At 33.7% G+C, this 27,022-nt stretch overlaps 2 protein-coding genes across 3 annotated transcripts in view; both read right to left on the bottom strand.

Annotated features, from left to right (window-relative positions):
• Positions 1 to 27,022, bottom strand: part of LOC129800477 (uncharacterized) — a 114,161-nt gene that overhangs the window by 86,221 nt on the left and 918 nt on the right. The gene's annotated exons all lie outside the window — the stretch shown is intronic.
• Positions 3,067 to 4,266, bottom strand: LOC129801106 (uncharacterized). The gene has a single exon (XM_055845868.1). It carries the CDS (start codon positions 4,264 to 4,266, stop codon positions 3,067 to 3,069), a length of 1,200 nt encoding a protein of 399 aa, XP_055701843.1.

Genomic DNA, 27,022 nt, shown 5'->3' with positions numbered 1-27,022 from the left:
ATCCTCTTCCTGTTTCGGTTCCAATTTGACCGTCCAAGTGTCCAAAATTATAAATCTGTCCCAAATTATGAGCACTTACCCTAAAGAAATTACATTTCGAAAATGGGACTTTGGTGCTTGTATTCAATATGTCTGAAATTTGGTACAAGTGATCCATCCAATAAAGTTTTTCGTAATTTTTATTTAATTTAAATCATACGTGGAAATATTATTGAAATAAAATATATTCACCACCCTTTTGTGATAATTCTTCAGAACTTCTGGTAATTTTATATTTGAAAAATATCATCAACATCTGTATTTTAATTTTCCGTATTATCTATACCTTGAAGTAATCTTCTAAAAACTTTAATCCCTCGGAAAATACTGACTAACGTAAAATACCCAGTATTTATCTGGAGAAAAAAATCGATACATTGCAAATTAATTGGTTTTTCAGTTTACAGACTATAGCAAAATGTGTAAAAATCCCTTTTGAATTTTTTCCACGTTTAAAAAGTGCTCGCACTAATTAATTTGTCACTCGAATAAAAAACAGAAATCCATTTATCAGCAATTCACAAAAGCTTCGGGAAATACATGAAAAGTGTGTGATGAATGCTGGAAAATAATTCCTTTAATCACATTAAGTCGCATTTTCTTCCCCTTGCATGACTTTGAGGCTTTTATAGGCCACACATTTTCCACTCCGATTGCCACAATATGCGATAATCTTGTGCAAGACTGACATTCTGTAATCTTCTGTATGGAAAGCATTTTTCTCCATCTCCTGGCATTTCGATTGGTACCCCCCCCCCCCCCCCCGGAAGCACTGATGTCAGGAGGAAAAATGGCTGAGCTGTCTCTCAAAAATTGAAGTTTTTGCTGGTGCATTATAATTTTGATAAGCGAAAATTTTGCTGTGGAATAGCAGAAATAACCACGAGAATTTTTTATCAACATCAAAGCCAAAATAAAATGTGCAAATTTGCAATTTTCATCCGACACATGACACCCAACCATGGATAAATATTTCCCTCGTGCAAAAATTTAATTTTCCATCGTCTGTCTGTTTAACCATCGCTTGAGCTTTTTTCCAGGATTAAAGGTAGAAGTGCAAATTTTCCCTGAGTGAATTTATGAGAAGAATTTTTCGTAAAATCATCGGAGCTACCCTTTCAACCGCATTCCCGGAGAAATATTTGATTTTGAGGTGGTAGACAAGCCCCTCTGAAAGCTGGTGGTTATTTCTGACGGACGTGCTTAAAGGGCTTAAAGCATACAAATGGAAAATTAAAAAGTTTTAATTATTCGAGAAGCACGATTTTTGCCCCAAAAGTTCAACTCTGAAAAATCACGTGTTAAAGACAACCCTCTCAAACTTCTAATTATGGGTTAAATCCTATATTCAGTTGGATTTTTCATCAGAAATTAAACCCCTTCCCACTGTAAGGCTTCCTGCTTAGGAATTCTCATCCCCCAAACCCCTTCCTAAATCCTAAAACACTCGGAAGTTGCATTCAATGAGGAAGGGTGGCTTCTTTTTATGCAAATGAGACAATATCAGATTATTTGTTGATTTATTTTTATCTCAATTTATTCTCCCAAGAGTGTGTCAGTGTATTAACATAATAATATGAATTTTCCATGAATATCTTTCCCCCGAGAACACAAACTAACCATATAACGAGTTTATGCGGAAATCCATCATGATGTATTAGGACTAGAAGGCAAAAATAAAATGAGTGATTCGTCTTCTTTTGCGCTGAAACTTCGTTAAACATTTGACTTACAATCAGTCAAAATAGCCACCAGCAGTGTTCTTATTATCCATCACAAGACTCTATAAATTTACTTAATGCCTGCCACCGAAAAGAGAATTAGGTTAAGAATGCCCTACAGTCAAATATTCGTGGTCATATTGAGGGAAATCCATCGTGGGCTTCCTCGGTATGCATTGAGTTAAATTCTATTCTGACCAAGGGGGAGATATTAGGGTGAAACTGTGTACACCACTTCCAAACACTTCCACAATTTATATGGAAGAGCTCTTCAAACTTCCAGCATTTCGGAAGACTCCCGAAAATGCTGCTAGCACTTCTTTCACTTCTCATACTTAAGAAGCAATAATTTATTTAATATTATGAAAAGTCTAATTAGGAAAATTAAAAAACAAATCTCAAGAAATTTTACTTATATATTGAATTTCTAGCGACAGATATTCTTGCATACTAACGATATTTTAATATTATTTGTGTTTTACGACCAACAGAATTTCTTTCTATGGATTTTTTAAGACATTAGTGAAGCTAGGTACTTTTGGAAAGAGAATCTCTAAAAAATGTATTGTCGTTTCTAAATTTATTGAAATTGTGTTGAAAAGTCTTTCTGGTTTTAGAAGGCTTTCAAAGGAGTCCATATTTTTGCGTACCAAATTTATGTCATAGCGATTGAAGCAAATAATAGTTTGAAGGGTCAATACCTGAAAAATATTCTAAGTTCTGGAGAATTTTCCATTGGAACTTTAACATGATTTAGTGTTGTCGCCTTATTTTGTAAGATTATGCTCATTCATTTGTCCAAAAATGGACGTTTTTTTTTATTAAGAAGAAGGGCATTGAATCTACTGAATTAATCACTGTGCTTATTTGATGGCATTGGAGTAGCCGAAATAATTTCCCTAGAATTCCATCAAATTTGCAGCAACACTTGTAATAATTCCAAATCAACTTTTGCAACAAACTTGACTATTTTATCCAAAACCTTTTCCGCTGTTGTTGTATTAGAATTTGATCATTTTTCAACAACATCTGTCACAAATCGATCCAGGAAAGTTCTTTATCGTTTAGGAGGGAAATCGCTACCGCTGCAAAGTAAGTTGTACTTTGGATTTTACTCTTTCTTGTACCGAGTTAGATTTACTTTTTGGAAGAAATTGTTGCTTTATTGAACAGTCTCTAATTCTATAGTTGCGTTGGGCTATAACAATTTAGATTTAGATTTAGAAGAGGGGGCGGTCAAAAGTGACCGCTGCACCCAGGCCTCTGTGTTGGGCCCATTATGCATCCCCTAGAAAAATTTCCACTATTAAGGGCAGGGGGTGTCAAGCCAGCCCGATCTCCGGATGAACTCCATCAAACAGGCCGGCTTTATCCCTGGTAATTCACTCTGAGGCAGTACCGCTTTACCAAGCAGCTTCCGCCTCAAGTTACACAAACTGGGGCAGTCACACACAAGGTGTATGACCGTCTCTTCAGTCTCATTACATCCTCTGCACATTGGATCGCATTGGATGCCAATCTTATTCAGATGTTTCTTTAAACAATGGCCGGTTAAAGTGTTGGCAGCCCGCCGGGCTCTCCAGCGGCTGCCACCCACAACATAATCCGTCCGTTTTTTATCGATATTGGCCATGAACAGTCTGGACACACGACAATTAGTTGTCGCGGTCCAGTCCGTTTGATGGGCCTTTAACATGTCTTCTTTTATAATAGACTTCCTCACTTGTGAGGAAAGCCCTAATACTGGTTCAGGTCCAGTGAAAGCTGTCCTAGCTCCCGCAACAGCGAGGCGGTCTGCTTCCTCATTGCCTGCAATTCCACTATGTCCAGGTACCCAGTGTAGTCCAACCTCACATATCTGTGAGGTCGCCTCCAACACCTCCTGGCATTCGGAGACAAGAGCAGACCGCGTGTTCCAACCAGATATGGAAAGAATCGCGGCCTTGCTATCCGAGAAGATTTGTATTTTCCTTCCTTCGACGCCGGCATCCATCAGCCTACGCACTCCAAACACTATGGCAGCAACCTCGGCCTGAAACACAGTTGTGTATCGGCCAAGAGGCACCGATCCATTGAGCTGAAGCCCAGGACAGTGGTAACCGGCCCCTGAGGAGCCTTCCACACGAGAGCCGTCTGTGAATAATGCCACCGCTCCAGGTTCAATAATTTCCCCCTCGCGGTCGCTCCACTCAGACCTAGTGTGTATCGTAGAGTTAATCCGTGTTCTGGGAAAACTTTCGCACTGAAAGTCATCCCTCATCAAAAGATCAGGGTGCCTCCTGACAGGTCCGTCGAGTATTCTCGCGTGTCCCGCCGGATGACATCCGATCCTCCAAGTTCCTGCCGAGCGTAACCTCAAAGCAGCCAAACTCGCTTCCATCTTAATAAAGAGCGGAAGTGGTGGCAGGCTCAACATTACCTCCAGAGCAGACGTTGGCGCTGTTCTGATAACTCCTGTAACTGCCACACAGGCTATAACAATACTAATTTGCCTATCGTTCGTCATTTAGAGATCACACATCTATCTTTAGATATAAGAGATTCCAGCTAAGCGTTATAACCTTAATATCGCAACATTTAACCGGTCCACCAGATTGGCGGAAGGGTTTTCCCAGTTGGGCATCGACCAATCGAGCCCTTATACAAGTCTTATTTGTCATTATTAGTTCGGACCAGCATATATCACAACCATTAAAATCAAAAGATGGGATCAGATTAATTTTTTTGTCATCAATACGAGCAATAATTTAGTATCTACTACCTCATCAAAACCGACAACTCAACCAATTTCTTTCTCAATATTGGCTTCTAAAGGCGGCGACCATTAAGGAACCCATCCCGGTCTGCCCGTTTAACCTGGACAGGTCACAGGCCTAGGTGTACTTCAAACCTGTCTTAGAGGCTGGTAACCCCAAGACAAGCTCTTTCATGCTTCCTTACATCTTCCAGTCTCTGAAGGTTTCAAGCCCGTTGCCCAGCGTGGCAGTAGTCTGACCAGGTTTACCACTGATTTCATTATCATAACCAAACTTGTAAAATGTTAACAAACTTTTTCAAATTATACTGCCACCCGAATTAAAAATCTGAGCTAAAAGTTGCGTATAGTCTGCAAAATTTGAAGTTAGCCAGAGAAGACTTTATTTTCGGGCACTCTCACTTCCAAAGACTTCCAAGCACTTCATTATCAGCTGTACACCACTTCCGACCCTAATATCTCCCCCTTGATTCTGACAAATACAGCATTAAATAAGGAAAATCTTAACATTAGGGATAAGACACATGGACCTTTTAATTTTCACCGTCGGTCAGCATTCGTCGCATCATAGCAATTTTGAGTGAAAAGAAGTTTAGTTTACAAGTTTCAATTCAAATTTCTCATATGATAATCGGAGAGCGTCGGGGGTGTAGGGTAGCTTGAAGTCCGAGCCGAAAGCTTCGGGAAGAATTTGTATGTTTTTCTGAGCTACTCTACACGAATACGAATAAATTATTCGTCGGCATTCACTAAGCATTAAAAATTTTCAAAATTATCAAAAAAAAATGATAACCCCTGAGCTGAGCTATAAGGGGTGAAAGATCGAAAATTCACCGGTCTATATCTGCGGTTCTAATTAAAATTTTGACCTAAATTTTTGTACAGTTCCCGCTTTGTTATTCGGATAATTGCGAAACGAAATGCCAGATTTTTGTCAAAACCTCCATAATGCAAGTTGATCAAATTTTAGAATATTGTAGCCTAGACTATGAAGTTTCCAAAAAGCGGCGTGAGTTCGCTGTGGTTGCAATAGAACCGGAGATATATGGGGCCAAATTTCACGAAATTTAAAACGTCATATCTCCGGTGCTATTTGACCGATTTTGACGAGATAGGACACAAACTAAAGGCCTTGCAAAGCGCTAAAATATTCTAAAACGTTTGATCTTCGTAGGACCAATTCTAGGGGCGCCACTGTCAGAAAGATAATTTTCATAACACGTAACCTCAATTATCTCGACACGTGCTTAACCGATCTTGATAATTATTTCGGCATAATTGTAGATGACATCTATAACTATGTATTTAGATTAATCCATCTATCCGATTTTGTCGTTTTAGACAAAACTTTTATCAAGATCCAATTGGCCATGGATTTGGCAAAAAAATTCAAATTCTGATAGAACATCCCTATGACAAAGTTTTCCTGCTAATTTGTCAAAACCTTTTTCTAAAGTAGGTTGTTCTGTTTATTTCAATTGGGTGTTAACAAAATTCTGAGAAAGGTAGGGGAATATTGGTATGGTTCAAACAGAGTGAACCTTCAAACAACGCAAATTTTCTCTTTGTTTACAAAGAGCTAGTTCGTCTTTTCTTAACTATAAGATAGATTATTATTAATCTCATGAGACGAGATGAAAAATGGTTATTCAGCTCTTTGCAAACGAAGGTAAAATTCACATTGTTCGAAGGTTCACTCTGTGCGAACCATGCCTACATTGCCCTATGAAACATTTGTGCTGATCTGATGCTTTATTCGTAGAAACATTTAATTAGAGGTGCAAAAACAACTTATAATGGGTGTTCCATAAATTACGCAAGATTTAAATTAAATAAAAAACACATTTTTTTTCTCAATTACGTTTTTTTCTAAATTGGAAAACAAATTACACAAGATAGGGTTTATGTATTAAATATCGCGTTCAGTAATTAACCTCCATGGCTTTGCTAGCATATGAATCCTTTCGTCTAAGGTTTTTATGACTTTTTTGGTCAAATGTGGCTAAATTTCGATAATTCAGGGTTAAAAGACCTCTTTTAATGCACAGAGGTGGATGTAGGCCTGTTGACTTAGGCTTGTGACTTCGAATAACCGAATAAAAAAATGTAATGGTCTAAAATTACATGATCTAAGGGACCAATTCTGATGACCAATAGAGAAAATCACAATCAGGAAATGTCTTATGTAGGAATTGCATTCCTTCATAGGCTATATAACATGTCACACTATCCTCCTAAATCCACATGTCCTCAATATTAATGAATTCATAATTAATTAATTATTAATGAACAAATCCTTCGATTTAGGCTTACTCGGTTATCATGTCGCGATATCGAGCGTCAGTAACAAGTAACGCTTGATCAGCTTAATTTTCAGATAATACACTGCTTCAATATTATTAGTCATTTTAAGGGCTTGTTCTTGGATGGCAATTGTATTTGGCTCTAAAATTAATTCAGTTCTGTGAATTTTTGAATTAGACTCTTCATAGTTGACGAAATTAAGTCAATTTTCTGACCACTTCTCGAACCAAATTAGGGTAAGTGTGTTAAATTCCGGCCAGCTTGCAATTTCGGCCACCTTTTTTGTTCCTCGAATTTCCATGAACTTTTAGATTTTACGTACTCTAGAGATTATGCAATGCAAAAGAATAACGAAAAATGTAGCTTCGACAAACGAGATAACGTGAAAAAGATATTGGAAGAATTCCCGAAGAGCAAGGAACTATGAGAATGAAGGTGGTCGAAATAGGGCACCAAAGCTATGTCCACATTTTTATACATTTTAAAATGTATTAAGAATGATTTTAGAGTAAATAAAGACGATAAACTGTCTACAAGGTTCTGAGCAACACTCCTTAAATAGAAGGAATAAAAAAAATCAATTTCTATTAAAGATATTACATTTCAAACTTGAGACTTTGGCGCTTGCATGCAATTATGCCGAAATTTAATACACTTACCCTATTTAATTATTTTTTAAATATTTTTTAAGAACAAAAAAGCGTCGATCAGTCATTTAGTGATGGATTTTTAATAACCGTAAACTATAAACTGTCACGTAGTATTTTTATTATTCGTTGGGAATCTTTATTTCAGAAATGCTGCTCAATTTAAATCTTGCGTAATTTCTGGGACACCCTATATTAAAATCTCTCAAGCGTAATTCAAGCATATCTTCACATAAATAATTCCACATTAATGGTAAATGTTGTTTCATAATTCTCCAAAGTGTAAATCCCTTTAAATTTTTAAAATTTATCTCTTTTCTCACTAAAATGTTTTATAGAGCAAAAAAAAATTCAACTGAAATAGTAAAAATGATCGTGGAATGAGAAATAAAGAGCTCTCAGAATGTAAAATGTGGAAAAGTTGGAAGTGTGTAAAGGAAAATTTATGTGAGACTCTCTAAACTTCCCTTCTCCACGTGAATTTATTTTGAAAGTTTAACACTTTGAACCACCTCCATTTTCCCCTTAAATACCCCACAATAAAACACTAAAATTATGTCTCAAAATATATGGGATCTCGATGAAAATTTCCCAAGCCAGAATTGTTGCAGAAAAGTTCAAAAATTAATATGCTGCGATGGAACTGAAACTTTTTGGATTTTATGGCTTTTTCCCAATTGATTTCTAATTTATGGGGTGACTTCTGAGGGAAAAACTGCCAAAATGGGTAGAAGTTCATCGTGGAAAAAGTGGCGAGAAAATTGGGATAAAAGTTACATGGTGAATCCAATCAAGTTTGATTAGGATTCACCCCCAATACCACGTGCTTCAGCTCCCGGAAAATTAAGAGGAAAGCTCAGGTGTAAGACATTTCAGATAATAAATACTCCATACGTTTCCATGAGGCGTCTATAAATTGATGAACTTAATTGGATCTCTAGCTCACTAGTTTGATGCTATTGATTTTGCCTCCCGCCCCCAATTAGGGAACACCTGAGGAATTGCCCTTTATGAGAGCAAAGCTTTAAAGCTTTCAGAAATAAAATTATCCCCCGAAAATGTTTTAGCGATATGCACGAATACTTCCATTCCATTCTGATGCGAGAGAACATTTGCTATAAAACCGTTTACCCTCTGCAGTTAACATCAAAGAAAATTTAATGCAATTATTGGCAGGAAAATCTGTTTCATGCATTTAGAGGATATTGCGAATAATTTTTGAAAATTATTTTACTATTATAATTTGAATGGGTTCAGGGAACACTTGTGCACTAATTTCTTCCAATACAAATACCATCAATTGTTTTAATTAATTACACAAAACTGCTGACAAATATGATTGTGGTTTTACCTGCACAATATTGCAATTAATGTGCAAGAGGTGAGGGTCAGAGGCGTGTCATTAACAATATGTTTTAATATTGGTTTAATACACTGCTCATTAAATTGTATCCAGTGAAGAGCTTATTGACATTTCATTTTAGCTCTACAGATAACACAATTTATTACACAATTAATAATTTTTAATTAGCAATATAATTTTAAACATTTGCATTTTCATTAGTTAGTTATTGTAATTCTTTTAAATTTTTCTCTACCATTATTGCAAAATATATCAAGAATTTGTTACATATTTAACCAATGTCTACAAATTTTAACTACTATTTTTGGGACAGGGGAACATTTCTTCAATGCAGAGAAACTTTGGTCAAAATGTTGAAATTTATTAAAAGCAGGGGCATGACATTTCCTATATTTCCCACATGTTTCTAGCGAGCCGAAAAAACTTTTGAGTTTATTAGTTGTTTTCTGTCATTGTAGAATGAATTAGCAAAAAATACTAAATACAAAATAAAAGCCAATTTAATAACGAAGAGGCAACCGAAAACCCCAAATTGGCAACCTACGTTGTTTTGAAGAGATCTCGTAAAATGTGTACGAAAACAGGAAAAAATTTACACTAAAACTGGTCGCATTTTTCAGAGCTAATGTCACCCCCTGATTAAAAGTATTTAATAAAGTGTACACTGAGAGAAATCCGAAAAAGTCAAAATAACAATCCGGAAATGTTAATTTTACCCTGCGGTACTGATCCGAAAAGGTGTAAATATTACCCTTTTTAGGTGTATTATGGGTTAAAGTTACCCTTCTTTCATGTTGATTTTACCCTTAAAAGGTATAAAATTAACATTAAAAAATGTTGATATATTTTTACACCCAAAAAGTGTTAAAGTTATGAGGAAAAAAAGTTAATCGCACCCCCGTTTTTTCTCAGTGTAAGTAATATCACGTATTTTACTTAATCTACTTTTTCTGTTAAGTAGGTTTTAAAATTCCGTTTTCCAAATGATAAAGAGTAAGGTGTCAATAGGTGTTCCTTTCACCCTAAGTAACTTGACACAAAATGTGTAATAATTGTGTATAAAATATACACAACTGTGTATAGTTGTGAATTTCCCCACACGCCAAAAGAAGACAAAATAAAAAAAGAAAGTGAAAATTTCGTATTCACTGGCAAAAATAAAAGGGTCAAATTGATCCAACTGGTAAAAATGAAAGGATCACCGAGGATCCTTTGAAAGTGTCCCTATTTTAACACTTATTTATCTTCGGAATAAACGAACAAAAACAGTGATAAAGTCATCTTTGGTGTTCGCTCAGATGAGAGAAATATGATATCAGTAATAAGTTCGTGATAAAACATAATCTAACGTGATAAATTTGCATACAAAATTTCAAGAGACACTAGTGATCCTTTCAAAGGTCCAAGTATGATCCATCCTTTTAAAAAGGATCAATTTGACCCTTTTATTTTTACCAGTGATTGTAGACCCGAAAGTTAGCCGAAATCCCGAGGATTTCCGAGGATACTTCTTGTTCTTATAGTTCCCCACTTTCACAAGAGATCCCCGACGTGAACAAGGATTCATAGCATCTACAGAGATCCTCGAGATTTCGTTAAGATTTATTTTCCGGATTTATTGATTGTTCTGGAGGCTGTCTTGAGTTATAGAGACTCTCGATTACTCTTGAACATTTCTAGAATTGACGAAAATTCCCAAGCATACACGAGAATTTCTCGTATATTAAATGTTTACGAAACTACTACCTATACAAATTACCCGGATTTCTTGATGGCTTTCGAAAACTTTCCAGATTTCTAATAAATTTCGTGATTTTTCGAAAAAAACGTAATCCAGTGAGGGATGTCCTGTAATACCCTCGGTTCCTGTCGGGTTTTCTGATTTGGTGGTTTGGCCAGGACTCGGTACGGGAACTCTTTGTCATTGCCTTTAAAAAAGCTGGGGTGAAATGATAACTTTTCGATACTATCGACAGTATCGACAAATCTGTATCTGTTAGATTAAGTGAATGATGACTTTTATCGCATTGTCAGGCCATTTATTGTGACATTCTTAATAGAATGTGACTTTTATAATTATTTGTATTAACTACAAAAAGTACAGTTATCGTTTAAACTTTTCAGAATCAACAGCCGGTACTCGAAAAGAAGTTATCATGTCACCCCTGTTTATTAAAGGCGTTATTGTTTTTAATGATATTTCGTATGACAGAAGCTCTTCTCTAGGTGTCATATGGCAATTTTTTCAAAGTGTAGGGTGGAGTAACCACTTATCGCCACTTTTAGGAAAAAGTGAGATTAATTGTATTATAACGTTTGACCTCTTATTATCAGATAACTCAAATTTTACACAAAGCTACTTAGATATATTGGCTCTAGATTCGTCAAAACAATTGTCCTACAATTTAACTCTTTCGCGTCTTTAGGGTCATATATGACCCGGGGAAAAAAGTTTCTCTTTGGCTATTTACATTAATTGAAATCTAACTGGAGTCTTGAGAAAATGAGCCAAGAATCTTACATCCTTCTATTATGATGTCGTGCACGAACAGATAGATTTCAATTAATGTAAATACCCAAAAAAAACTTTTTTCCCCGAGTCATGACATTACCCTAAAGACGCGAAAGAGTTAACGCGGGAGTACCTAAAAAACTGATTTTTATTAATAATGCAAAAATAACCACTTCGTCGCCACTTTTTACCACTTTTCGCCAGTTCTGTAACTACTTCTCGCCATCCACTTAGAAAAGTTCAAAATCGATTACTTTGAGCAATATTATGCAAAGAATACATTCAGCATTTCTTTATCCTCATGATCACCTTGTTATTACTCACATTAAATGATTTTTCTTCACTTTCATTTGAGAAACCAAATTGTTAGATTATTGCGACTATTGCAGAAAGTAAACAAAGTAGATTTAACAACTGAGAATCTATGAACTGAAGTTAGCGTCGCATATTGAAAAGCTATGGCGACAGGTGGTGAATCAATTTTAAAATATTACCACTTTCCGCCATGGCTCATTTTTACATTAAAATACTATAAAATGAAATATTAACTAACTAAATACAAATTTTATGTATTCGCCGAATGTAATTAAATGTTCAATAGGCAAATTATTTATTCAAAAATTAAATTTTGATGGATAAAAGTTTCATGACACTTACTATATTTGGTAAGAAATATTGGATTCGATGCACTTGCTTAAAATATTCCTCTAAAAAATGCTCAAACATTTAAATTCAAAACAAAAAAAGTGTTTTTTTGACTCTATACGTAGCAGCAATAAAAATACAAAGAACTTTGCGGCTCATTTATTTCATAAATCGTGAAAAATAGCGATTTCAATATACGTGGCGAGAAGTGGCGTACTGGCGAGAAGTGGTGATTCCACCTTAGCCTAATAAGCTGACAATATTGAATCCCGAAAGCCAAAATCGGATTTTGGCTTTTCCGAATTTTGTTTTTCGGTATTGTATCCCATTCTGAATTCTAAGTCATTCGGCGTATTGACTTTCGCGATTTTAACCAGAACCGATTTTAATAGTTATATTAAGTCACACATTTTTTTCTAATTTGGTCAGATTCATTAAAGAAATATGGAAACTTTTATTATTGCAGATCTCACTAAACACCATTAAACAGCTTTAAGCCCCAAGTATATGCTTTACTATCACCCTGATAATGTGTTGCAGAATTGGACTGTCGAATGACAACGGGGGCCCTTAATTAGCAACACCATAAATAATCTATGACCATAAATGAATGACTAATAAATAATTGAGTGCATCACTTTCATTGATTTTCAATCACGATTCGCCCCATTGGCTCCCCATGGTTTTTTTCTGCACAACACGGAGCAATATCAATTAACTCTCCTGGCCACAAAAAAAATTCCCCGGCGTCTGCACTTCACATTTTTGCATGAAATATTCCGGAATATGTATTCAGGATGAGTTTCTAATCAGTTTTTTATTGTTTCCTCAGAATGTTGGGAACCTTTGGAGCTGAGACAAATGGTTTCACAAAAGAAAAGGGAAAAAGATGGTAAAAAGGATGCCATAGTTTTATATCTGTTTTGTGTTCCCTTTTTTTGTTATTTGAGAGCTTTCATGGGTAAGAACTACGCTTGGGCTACAGCTGTAAATAACACAAATATGATTTTTATGTTCTACCCGTTCTACCCACTCTCAGGTCGCTGTTTATTCTCTATGCCGTGTCTGAATAAGTTGCAAATATTTTATGGGTGGCACAGAGGTCATTCATTTTGCTGGGGTTTGGGGTTGGAGGATCACCATCATTTTCTTGGCACATCTGAGCTTCTCTGTGACACCCCTTCAATGGGACATAAATGTAAATATAAGCCTCCTTCCCGGAAAGGGGTAGGACAAGCTCCAACTCCATAAAGAAGCGTAAGTTCGTAAGGGAGACTATTGAGTATATCGCACTCTAAAGTGATACATAATCATAAATAGAAGATAGGCCATGAGAGATCCTCGATGAGGGAGCAAAAGCTCAAGAGATTCCTCGAGTTATATACATCAAGGCTTAAGTCTCCATCTTATTAGGTGAATTACCATCACAAAGATTGCCATTATAGGGGCAAGAGAGTAGTTGGAGTAGCAAACACACCATCGAGGGGGCTTTTTTGTGCTTAAAAGCTCAATTTCCTAGTAGTTTATTTTGTCCTGTGAGAGTCTGCCAACTTCCGGCCAAATAGACATGTCCCCCATAACAATAAAAAATATTGCGGTGAAGGGGTTTGAGGGTAGCGTCAGATAGTTCGGGAAAAATCAAGGGGTAGTTCATATAGAGAAACCCATGACATTTATTCGTGACTGGTTTCATAAAACCCATATAAGGGAAACTGGGGCAGCAGTAAACATGAGGTAGTTGTAAACACTGCTATTTTTTAATTTAGATTTAGATATTAGACTTTAGAGGACGAGACCTATACAAATGCAAAGATACTACTGTGTCCACTGAAGGAATGGTCGGCTCGACATAAGTTCAAGTAATATAGTTATAAATTAAGTGTTTATAGGGGAAAGTGCTCTCCCTTCGAACGTTCATGCCTTCGGATAATGTGAATATTATTTTTGTTTTTCTAAGAAATTTACACATATCTATTAAATATTAGTTGGTTTATCATCAATTGTTGATAATTCCGTGATAATTTAATGTATATCTATTATGAAAAACAAAATAAATTCGCATTATACGAAGGCAAGAACGTTCGAAGGGAGAGCACTTTCCCCTAACTACCTTGTGTTTACTACAACCCTAGTTTCCCTTAAACTATTTAAAGTGCTTTCAAAGTATTCGTAAAACCCTGGAAGTGTTCAAAACTTTCAAAACATATTTGCGAAATATCGCATATCATAAGGAAATTAAAAAAAAAGAAAATAAATAAGAAAATAAAGAAATCCAGTAGCGGAAGGTAGTCAGGCTCTGAATACTACAATCCTTTCCTTTTTCTTTTGGGAAAAATCTATTTTGTTAATAAAATAAAAAAAGAGTAATAATAATGAAGAAAAGAATTGTCAAAATGATTTCTTTTGCTAAACAAATGTGGTTTCTAAAAACTGGCGATATTTGCAGGTTGACTGCCATCCCAAATGTTTCGCAAAACCTTAAAAACCAAAAATCTAAAAAGAAATCCTTATGCAAAACTAAAATTTTCAGTTAATTTTATGACACACAGATCCAAAACAATTTTTAAAAAAATCATAAAAATTATATTTCAAATTAAGAACATTTTTGTGATACTTTAGCTAAAAACAAAAAATAAATAAAAGTTACAGAGGTTTTACGAAAGCAGATAAGTTAAAAAAAAAGAAAAAAAACATTTTCTGAAAATCTAGAAGATATCTAAATGTTTCGGAAATTTCGCAAACACCCAAAGAGACTCCATAATAAGACTAAACCTCAAAGCAATGTTTAAAACACAAAAATCCGAAACAAAATACAAAAAATCATTTAAATTACAGAGGAAACTAGGAACATTTTTCTTATAAAAACTTAAAAAATCAAAAACAAAATTAAAATATGTTATGTAAGGCTTTTTTGGAACGAAGAGAAATTTAAAAAAAAATTCTTAGAAGCCAATAGGTCTTCTAAAGGTTTCGCAAAACCCAAAGAGCTCCCGAAAAAAGCTAAATATTTAAGCCATGTTTTACAACACAACAATCTAAAAGAAAATATAAATAAAAATAATATACATAAATCAAAGAGAAAACTAAGAATATTCTTGTGATACATAAAAAACTCAAAATATAAATTTTAAAAAAGTTACTATGGGTTTTTTGAAAGCAGAGAAGCTCAAAAAAACTTTCTCAGAAAGCAAAGAAATCTTCAACACGTTTAAGGAAAGCATAAGAACTCAAAAAAGGTTTCATGAAAACCTAGGCATTTAAACAACGTTTCGTGAAATTATAAGAATCGCACAATCTCTAGAGAAATCTAAGAAAATAAGTAAGGATTTGCGATATCCAAGGTTCCCCAGTGCAGCTATGCAAGCCATTGTGAGGAGGCGTCGACCTCAGGGTAGACCTAGGACAAGATGGCTGAATCAAATTCAGAATCTTGCCTTGGAACGCCTTGGGATCGAACCTGAACATCTTCCTGAAGTGAAGGAAGATCGACAAGCATGAACTGCTAAAGTGGATGTCATAGGCCCGCGACCCCATTAGGGATAAGTGGTTGAAAATGATGATGATGATTACGGAACCCGAAAAGTATCATGAAATCTTAAAAGAAATTAAAGTAAATCAGAAGAGAGCCATGCAAATTTTCGGAAGGTCACGAGAAATCTGACCAATTTACCAAGAAAATCGGTTTGGAAATAAGAGAAAATTTTCGTGAAATCCGAGTAACCATCAACTGGTCATCCAATATCCGCGAAGTACAAGAAATTTTTCGAAGAAAAACATACCATTGAAAGTTCTAAAATACAGAACGAAAATATCACGAAAACAAATAAACACGAAAAATTGGTGAAACCCTCGAAACTTTGAGGAAACTCTGCAAAAACACGAGATTTACAAGAAATTTCACAAGGAAATCTGAAAAATGTTCATAAAACCTTAGAAACAAGCCTTTTTAGGTGTAATTCCTTCTAATTGCCTTTGTAAAAATCTTGTCAGTGAGATATTGGAATGATTCGCCCTTTTCAGAAAAATGAAAAACATTTTATTTTCTGTATTGCTATTTTTCCCTTGAGAAACATCCAAAGCGCTCATTCATGATGGAGAGAAAGATAGAGTGGACAGATTTTCTATGTTGCCGGGAAAAAGCCCTCAATGGTCGAGGTTTTTCACCCACAATACCCCCGAGATAAAATTATTTCTATTCTGGAAAATGCCGGTAGATTCATGCAAATTGCGGAATCCACTTGCCGACAATGTTGTCAATTCACATTTGAAGACACGATGTGAATTTATCAGATTTAACCAGTGAAACAGTTTTCAACTTGTGCACACTATCGTCACTTCCTTTTCCTCCCTCATCACTTCATATATGAGATTTAATTCAGCGAAAAAGCTCCTTTCTTTTTCCATGGAAGCTTTTCTCTTGCATCCGGGCAAGAAAAAAGACAAAAGAAGTTTGCAAGAAATCGTATTTCTCTGCATTTACCGTGGGAGAAAGATTATGGTGTAGTTGTCATCTGGCGACATGAAGGCCATTGGGGGAATGGAACTGAAGATAAATTGGTTCTTCTTGAATTTCCTGCAATTGCAAAGCCACAAATTATGTTGCAGAGATGTGATCTATGTGCTTGAACCATCAAATTCTGCATACAACATCTTATACTAAGAAATATCTTCCAAATTCTATGACTAAGTGCTTGCCTTGTAAAATTTACATATATAACAATTTGAAGGATCTCGTTAGTAAACGGAATTGCAGTTACACCATTCTGAATTTAAGAAGAAATAATATTTTACAGTTTGAGCTTTTTCTTGATGTCTTTTGATAGCCGTAAAGGTTTGAATATTTCTTCACTTAACAATTCTTATAATTGAATTTCTACTTAATATCTTTTGGAAAATTGCATTTTAAAAATTATTTCGCAATTAAACCATTATATAAATAACGGTAAAGTAGTTATGCATATACATATAGAGGAGACTGGGGCAAAAAGTAACAAAACGGATATTTTATTTTCTTACAAGCTGCTCGAGCGGTTCAAAAATTTCTAATTAGCGCAGTTTTATAGAAAATTAATAATAAATAAGAAAAGTAATATTCCTCTATTTTGTAAGGAAATACGTTTATCAAGCCAATTTCTAAAAGGCAATTTTGTGACTTATCACAAATGCTTGGGCAAATAGTATCAGGCATGAGATATTATCATATTTTGATTCGCTTCGTTACGGGCTTCCGTAAATTTGAAAAAATACCTAGAGGACATATAATATTTTCATAGAAAATTTATTCATCTACACTTTTGTAAAACAGCGTTTTCTCTGCGAGAAAAGTGAAATAACGAGCAAAGCGCTTTTCAAGCTATTTTAGAAAAAAACACACAAAAGACTACAAATCGTTTGACCAATGCAAACAACGAGCGGCGAGACATGATAATGACGTTTCAATTCGCCGTGAGACATCAGAAATTGCTTCGCTTTTTTGTTACTTTTTGCTCTATACCTTTTGTTACTTTTTACCCCAAGTAGCCATTTTTAATAAAAGTATTTCTGGAGAAAAGAACTTTTGTGAAATTCTAAAACAGATAGCGAATTCGTATTCAAAGAATCCAAATTATTTAGAAAATATTCACCAGTACTGTGCAGTGCATCAATTTTGAAAAATAAGTAGGTAATAATTTTTATCTTTTGCAAGGAAAATATTTCAAAAATAAGGCTAAAAATTTCGATATTTTTTATTTTCTAAATTCCTTGTTCGAATTTTAAGAAACTTACGACATTGAAGAAGGTCTATGGAGGCTATCTATAGAAAAAAAATTGAGCCGCTATATTTTTTACCTTGGAAGATATTGAATTTTGAATTTTTCGATTTGTGACTTTTTGCCCCAGTCTCCCCTACACATAAAAAAAAATTGAGCTTTCAATTGAATGAATTAAGCTTTTTCATAGCTTTTTGTTTAATGTTGGCTACAAACGTTAAGACGGTAGTGGACGTAATGATCAAATGATTCCAATATTTGTAAAACGTACCGCTATTGATATTATCTTCGAAGAAAAAGATGTCGATTTTGTGAAATCGGCGGCCAAATGGAACTCGTTAAAAGTTTGTCAAAAGAACACTGGTAAAAATGAAAGGATCAAATTGATCCAAATTTGATCCTTTTGCAAAGGATGGATCAAATTTCGAACTCTGAATGCACATTTCTCATAATAGGACATGCGAATTTGATCCATCCTTTGCAAAAGGATCAATTTGATCCTTTTATTTTTACCAGTGAATATTTTTCATATAAAATGCGAGGAAAAGTTTTATCAAATTGGTAAGTAACATCCTTTTGACAAAATTTGAATAAAATCCATTTGCTCGTTTGGCAAGACTTTTTTTAGAGCAGGAATGTAGTCCAATCATTAATTTGATTTTGATTAATTCAATCAAGTCTTCTCTCGGCTCAACTCAAAGACGTGTGCAACACATAACGCTTCATAACACAAAGACTGTATCATTATTATATTTATTAAACAACATAAAATTTCATTAATTATCATAAACTTTTTTATGTGTTACTAATAAATTAAATTAATTAGAATTGATTTGAATTTTATAAATCGATTTAAATTAAAGATAGCAACTCTCAAGTTTTAATTTAATTTAAAATGCATAATAAAATTTTATATTTTAATTAATAAAATGAGTTATGGAATTTAATATTCGGAATACGTTTGAGTGATTTCCATGCGTATTTAAATAACTTAAGGGAAAGTTTTGAAACTTCGAGCAAGAAGGATGAGGGTAACCAATATCTTAAATTTATCTTGGTATTCCGTTATTAATGGCATTGAATAAACGAGCAGTAAAAAGTCAAATTTGGTCAGCAAAAAATTCGAAATGATCAGTAAAAAATTAAAAAGTGGTCAGTAAAAAATAAAAAAAGGCAGCAAAAAGATATTTTTACTGATCATTTTTAATTTTTTGCTCACCACTTTTTATTTTTTACTGCTCATTTTTAATTTTTTACTGCTTTTTTAATTTTTTTGCTGCTCATTTTTAATTTTTTGCTGATCAACTCGAATATTTTTACTGCTCATTTTTAATTTTTTACTGACCATATTTTCTTTATACTGACCATTTTTTTATTTTTTGATGATTAATTTTTAATTTTTTACTGATCAACTCAAATATATCTACTGATCAATTCGAAGTTTTTACTGACCAAATTTAACTTTTTACTGACGAAATTTTACTTTTTACTTACAAAATTGAAAATTTTTGCTGATTATTTCGAATTATTTGCTGATCAAATTTGATTTTCTGCTGACCACTTTTGACTTTTACTGACCATTTGTTTTTCGCCGTTATTAATTACCTATTTTTCTACATGGTTTCCGGTCAAAATCCCAAAAGCCAAAATCCCGAACGCCAAAATCCGTAAAGCTAAAATCCCAAATAGCCAAAATCCCAAAAGCAGCTTATAGGATTTTTTTGGAATTTTGAATTTTCGGAATTTTAGCCTTCGGGATTTTGACTATCGAAATTTTGACGTTCGGGATTTTAAGAGGCACCGATTCTGCCTAGAATTTTTCCAGTGATTCCATTAATTTTTTATTCTGAAAGAAAAATGTATCGTCTTGACTTGAGTGTAGCCAAAGCGAAGTTTTGTATATTTGATTTTTTTTCTACGGCTTTTATCGAATTTGATCCATGGACTTTTTCAGTATTGGATTGGATATTAAAATATGTTTCTCTATATGTCGGTTTTATTAATGAACACAGGAAATAATTAAATGGCATGAAACTTCCGTCATCTGAATCTTCAAAGCCTAGGGGCCTTTGGACAGACTTGAGGATTAGCCGAGAGACGACTTAACGTAATTATATTCGAAATAATGGTTAAACCACATTACTATCATTTTCCACTAAGCCGTCTCTCGGCTTAAGTCCCAAGTGTGTCAAGGGCCTAAGGGGCCTTTGGACAGACTTAAGCTGGCCCTACAGAATATTTAACTTGTAAATTTTTTCTAAAAGTTCATCACAAAATGTCATAGTAAGGGCTCATACGGGCTTCAGATCTAAGGCTTAGCCAAATCTGCAAATGTTCTACTTTCTTATCAATCATAATTTTTTTGGGAAAATGTAACTTACAAATGAAATCAAATTGCACGCTATTTAGAATTTTAAGACCTAGACCGGCTTCAGACTTAAGGTTTAGCCCATTTCCCGATGATCTCGAAATTCAAAACAGCAACCAATTTTATTAGTTTTTTAAAATTTAATGTATCACTTTCTCATGTTGTCCAATATTTAAGTGATGGTTTTCCAAAAAATCTTAATTCACAAGAAATAAGAGAAGTTAAGCAATATGGCTAAGCCTTAGGTCTGAAGCCCGTTTTCTATGGAAACAGGGCTAAACCTCTAGTCTGAAGACCGCTTTAGGATCATCGATAAGCCCTCTGCATACATTTCCTTTTCTTAATCTTTCACTGCATAATTTTGCAGTCTACATATTCTCGAGGATCAGCCTGAGTCTATTTGGGCTCTTCACCTAATCATATTAAATTCTAATTAAACTTCCAATGCTTTCAAGCTCACGCCAACCAACAAATAAACCGGATCTAAAATCTTTTCAATGTCTTGCGTGTGAATTTTAGTTTTCTGTTATGAATAATGATACTTTATTACTTCACTGAGAAAAAAAGAAGGTGCGATTAACTTTTTTTCCTCATAACTTTAACACTTTTCAGGTGTAAAAATATATCAACATTTTTTAATGTTAATTTTACACCTTTTTAAGGGTAAAATCAACATGAAAAAGTGTAAATTTAACCCACAATATACATAAAAAGGGTAATATTTACACCGATTTCGGATCAATACTGCAGGGTAAAATTAACATTTCCGGAATGTTATTTTAACTTTTTCGGATTTCTCTTAGTGTTATTAAAACCCTAAAATTTTATGTAGAAAATACACTATTCTCTGAACCTTTTCCTAGCTCGGTTTGGTAAATATTGCCTGTTTCCGGTATTTTGATTTTAATTTAGAATCTATAAACTTTTAAAATCCATTATAATCATTGAAAATTAAAATGTAAATTATGCATCTTTTCATTTCCTATCTCAATAAGAAAGTTCATTTCTTGGATTTTATTATGGAATTATTCATCTAGAAAACCATTTTTCTTTTTAATTTCTCGAGAATACCAAAATGACGTGAAATTACTAAGCTATTTCTATGGAAAATTTTCACTAAAATAAATGCTAAAAGTCACTAACCTCCGCAATAAATATTTTCCATAAGCATCAAAGAAACTATTCAGCTGGAATGTTAAATCATAAGCAGAATAATTTGAATAAAATCCAACAAAGAAAAAGAAAATGCCTTCATTGAGGCCTCAAGGCATAATAGATTCCTTAATTATTCGGTTTAATCGTGCCTGATATGATAAAGTGTTTGTTTATGTATAGAAAATTCTCTCTCTCTTGTGCAGAAAGTTAATGGTATGTCTGAGCTTCGGGAAAGGTTAAATAATTCTCAGGTTTCAATTTTGAGACATCAAAATGAAAATACCCTCTCATGTTAGCACGTAATGCAAGAACTTCTCGTTGGCGTGTTACGCAAATTGTAGATTAGAATCTCATATTTTAGAGGTGAATTTCCACAACGATATATAGACTGAAGTGGGCGGAAAGGGGGGGCGGACGTATTACATTTTGAAGTACAGGGAGATGTTGGCACAGGAGTTGGCCAGTAGTTCCACTATTTAATTCAGTGACTGTAATTCCAAAGGATCTCCTACACCAGCCATAAACACACATTGAGCCAACCCCAGAATGAGAAATAATTTTATCTAACGTGAATATGAGACTCTGGCCATGTGTTTTTCGTGTCCTTCCGTCATTCCGGGTAATTGTGACACTCTCGCAAATGACTTCATGAAACAAGACCGGTGTTTCCCAGGAGACGTGGAAAGGGCATTATCATTAAATTTGAATTAATTGTCTTGGTCTCTGGTGCTTTGGGCATTTTATCTATCCTCTACTTCCCGCTAAAACACTTTTTCTCACTCGGTGTGAGATTGCGGAAAAATCTCGGTCCACGGAATTAGTTAGCCTTATCGGAAGAAATGGGCAAAAATGTAATACTGTCAACACCAGAAACTTCGCCAGGAACCTTTTTAAAGGAGATGAAAAATGATCGTATCTTGGTTACACAATTCAGACTTTAAAGGTTCTTTTTTCTGTGAAATCTTATAGTAATATATAAAATAAAACTTCTTTGCAAAATTAATGAGTGTAACACAAATTGTTTTATTCTTCAGGTTAGGCATCTGTTAATTTTTTTTACTTTTCGGATCCTCCGATGTTCATTAAAAATTCCTCTTTTCAAATTAGAAAAATTCTGACTTCCTCCAGGGCTTTCGACCCTTGATACGGGTTTCAATTAGAACGATTTTCAAATGTTAGTAAGATTCTATTTGACCAACTGAGGAAGACTCGTAACAACAGCTGAAAACCTTAGAAAAAATCCTGAAAATCCATATTATTTTAATTTGAAAAGAGAAACTGTCCCTGAAGATCTCCAAATGACGTGGGAAAATCCAGCAATATCTATGGTTATTCGGGTTATTCGCTTTTTACTTTTTTTATAAGGACAAACAGTAAGAGATATTCTAGAGGTTTGCCAAGAGCTACATTTTAAAGGGCATAGGGTAAAGGCTCATAATTTTGGCCAGTCTGCTTATAAACATCGATGTTCCAAGTTTGAAGTGCAATATTTTCTATACTAATTGACATTTCTGTTACTCTCTTTTCAGAAGGGTTGTTTAGAAACTTGGCAAGCTATTTATCGTCTTATTTTTACTAAAATTAGTTTTAATACGATTAAAAATGAATTGATATGTAGAGGTGAATTTGACTCTTATTTTGGACAACTTGGTTATTAATTTGGACAACTTGGCTGTAAATTTGGTGGACAGCTAATCCGCCTCAATTGTTCTTCATTTCATGAACCAATCCTACCAAGTCCTCTTCCTGTTCATGTAAGAGACACGTAGAATGTCACAAGAAGCTCGGAAACTTTCCATATCATTCATTAAAGTGAATTGACTTCGGTACTCCAAGTACGTGCGGATTCACTCGTTCCCTGGCCTTACCGGGACACTCTTTTAAGGTTTTTCTCACTACATCTCTTTCATAGATCTTTGTTTCCCCAGGCATTTGTCCAACCTAGTCATCACGAAAGCTAAAACTTCACGAAATTTCGATAGAAAGACACCTGTCCAAAATAAGGAGTATCACCTCACTGGTAAATGTCTAAAAAAAATCCCATTTTTCACACGAAAAATCTAATTCACAAGTCAAATCTCACTTCAGGCCAAATGTACAAATCACCACTAACGTGAATCAACACAATATTCAATGAATATTCAATAGCATCACTCAAAAAAAAGCGAAAAAATATTGTTAGTACTTCACCACAGCTAAATAAGACTGAAGTAAACACGAAGTCCTGTCATATTTCTCGTAAGCAATTGCTCACACTGAATTATCAACAAAGCAATTTCAACACAAATCATATTCAAAATTTAATGTACTTAGTGTCAAAATCTTCTAAAAAGAACAAATATTTAGATAGAATTCATTATTCATCAAATATTGGAATAAAAATCCATCATTTTAATCAATTTATTTTTAGTGTCCAATTTTATCCTCAAAGTGTCCAAAATAAGAAACTGGTCAAAATTATGAGCCTTTCCCCTATAGATGAAATTTCACCATATTTTTGGGATTTCCAAAATTTTATTTTATTAGGATAATTTAACTATCCAAAGGTTTTGTACCAAATATACCAATACAAAAATGCAATATTATACGAATATTTAGTTTGAATTATTTTTATTATTTTACACTCATTTTATTATAGTTATTTTTTTATTTTTTTATTAATTTATTGCTACTCAAATATTAAATTATGGTAAAAAAAAATCTAAAACTTAAGAAAAATTAACAATTTAAATATCTGTCGTCTAAGTAAGATGATTGAATGTAAAACAAAAAACTTCTATATTCCCTTTGCAAGAACTTGCAATATAATTTCCAATAATTTCTTGCATTAAAAAAAACAGATCAAATGTTCTTTGTTTCTCAAACTAAAGTCAGATATAATTGTTTTTTTTTTCTGTAAAATAAAACTTAAAGTTCAATTTTATATTCAAATAAAATTTTATATTTTATTTTTATTGAAAAATTGAGACAATTGGAGATTATTTAAATTTTTTCAGTTTAAAAAAGTTAAAGGTACAATTTCAATCGATTACATTTCACTCAATTGAAAAGGTGTGCGAGCACCAATATTGTTCAAATTTAATACTTGACTACTTATTTGTACACCACCAAATATTTGATGGAATTAAATAATTAATTACTTGTGAACAATAAACATATCCGAAAAATAAAAATTAAATTATTAATAAACAATAACATAATGTAGTATACAGGGGCATAACAACGGGGAGGGGCAGAGGTACATTGTCCCCCCTAACCTGCCTCTGCCCCCCCCTGAGAAGGCCAATCTCTGTTTCAAAAATTTGCTAAAATTGTCCATTGTTCTTCTCCAAAATCAAAACTTGGTAAAATATTGCCATATTTTTGTGATAAATTAAGAAAAACGTACTAGTTATTTGGTATTCATGTATTGATCTTTAAAAATATACTCATTTTCAAGTTTCAAAGCAATATATCAATAAAAATTATAAGTTTATGAATTCGAGAGCGCCTTTGTAAAATATAACCAAAACAAAACTTTTTCAAATATGCCTCTGTGGTTAAAAGCTTCTCTTAAATGTAAAGGCCTCTACATATTATTGGGAGCAATTTTCGTCAAAAATCGTATTTTTGATCACATTGTGGCAAATTCTCTAATGGCGTATACACACTAGAGAAATTTATGTCCATATTGAAGAGTTTTTCCTACACAAGCGTACGGAATTTGCTTCAATATGGACATAAATTTCTCTATTGTGTAGAGTCTATAAGATTGTGTAGGAAAAACTCTTTAATATGGACATAAATATCTCTAGTGAGTAGAGTCCATTAAGGTTCAAAAATTTGAAAAGTTATAAAAAATTTGCCCCCCTGTGAGCAAATTTCGTTCCTACGCACCTGGTAGTATACTTTATGAACATAATATAAAAGAAACTGAAAAGTTATGGAATTGTGAGTACAAAACAATGTCCAATATTGCAAGCTGTCCGAAATTTTACGCAGTTTCCTTTTCTTTTTTAGGGGAGACTGAGGCAAAACTTGTCAAAACGCACATTTAATTCTTTCACGAGCTCTGAGAAAACTTAAACGGTTTATAATGAATATATTCTTATAGGAAATTTACTGCTCTACAACATTTCAGAAGACTATTTTCCTCTATCTCGAAAGAAATGTGATTTTCTAAACATTTTCTAAAAGTCGATTTTGTGGAGATTCTCAAAATTGCTGGGGCAAATTTTGTCAGTTTTCGGATAATTTATGACGTTTTACTCTCGCGAATGTTAAAACTATCAAATAGACATATTTTTATAGGAAATTTATTCATCTACAACTTTGTCGAAGATAATTTTTCTCTATCTTAACGAGAAATGTGCCTAAATTGAGCTAATCAGTATTGATATTTTCTGTAAGCCAAATACATATTCCAAAAATAGGGCTCAAAAATTCATTATTTTTTATTTTACATAATCCTTCCTTGAATCCTTTGAAACTTTGTAAGTTTCAGAAGGTTCATGAAGGCTATCTATAAGAAAAATTTCAAGCCTCAGTCTCTTTTATTTTAGAAAATAGTGAATAATGAAATTTTCGTTTTGACAAATTTTGCCTCACTCTCCCCTACTAAATTAAATTTTTGAAAAAATATAATAGGGGGAAGTGGGGCACCTTTGAATTGGGGCACCTTTGAAATTGGACTTTTTTCTCCTATTTTTAAATGGAATTGAGCCTCATCATAACGCAATTTAGCTTCGCAATTAGTTTGTTGAACTAAATTATATCATAATAAGGTCCAGTTTCATTTAAAAATAGGAGAAAAAAGCTCAAATTCAAAGCTGCCCCAATTCAAAGGTGCCCCACTTCCCCCTACCAAAGCAAAGTATAATAAAAACGATTTTTTTCTCTAGCAGCTTAGAGAAACTTTCATAGTCTTTTTTGTCATTTATGAATTTATTTGTGGTTATTGCTTTAAAATCACGTTTCTATGAGATTGTTCGAAAGCATGTCGTATTAATTTTTTAAGTTCAAAAGGCTCTATAAAACGTATTTCTCAACCGAATGCTATCGCTTTTGGGCTCATTGGAAAGGTCTTGGAATTCTTTATAAGAGGAAACTAATTCCAATAGGTTGCGAACCGCCCATGAACCACTCATGAACCGATAACTAATACAGTGCCCGCTTTGTAACCTGATGTATTTTTTTTGAATTTGTTCAACGTCTTGAAAATATAATACAAGAGTTTTTTGTAGAATTAGTATAAAAATTTTAAAGAAGAATAAAAGATATAATTAGAAAATTCTATGCTATTATACTTCATTTATTAAAGAAAAACATCGCAGGATAATTCATTTTCATTGCTGAACACACATGCTTACATGACCTCAAAATTATTTTAAATGTAACCGTCAATAACTCATCCGGATTACGCCGATCCGGATTAGAAAGTGGGCACTGTATTTAACTTAAAATCCATTCAATCGAATCAAATTGAAGTCGGTTGTGAAACGGTAAATGGTAAATGATGGGACACATTACCGCCGTTACACCTTGTAGTTACAGGTTAATATACCAGAGTCTTATACTTCAGATAATTAGTTTTCAAGTAGTTTTTGTTTTATTTTGAAAAACTTTTTCCAACATAAAATGCTTTTTCCTAATAAATTTTTTAAGTATTCCCAAAAAGCTCACGATTTTTATCCCTAAATTATTCACATGTATATGAAATGAGACCCTCCGTCCAAGCGACGGAAAAGGAAATTCTCAAATAAATGCAATTTAAAATTTAATGGA

This window comes from Phlebotomus papatasi, chromosome 2, assembly GCF_024763615.1.
Source record: "Phlebotomus papatasi isolate M1 chromosome 2, Ppap_2.1, whole genome shotgun sequence".
Lineage (NCBI taxonomy): Eukaryota > Metazoa > Arthropoda > Insecta > Diptera > Psychodidae > Phlebotomus > Phlebotomus papatasi.
This window is presented reverse-complemented; position numbering and strand designations above follow the sequence as displayed.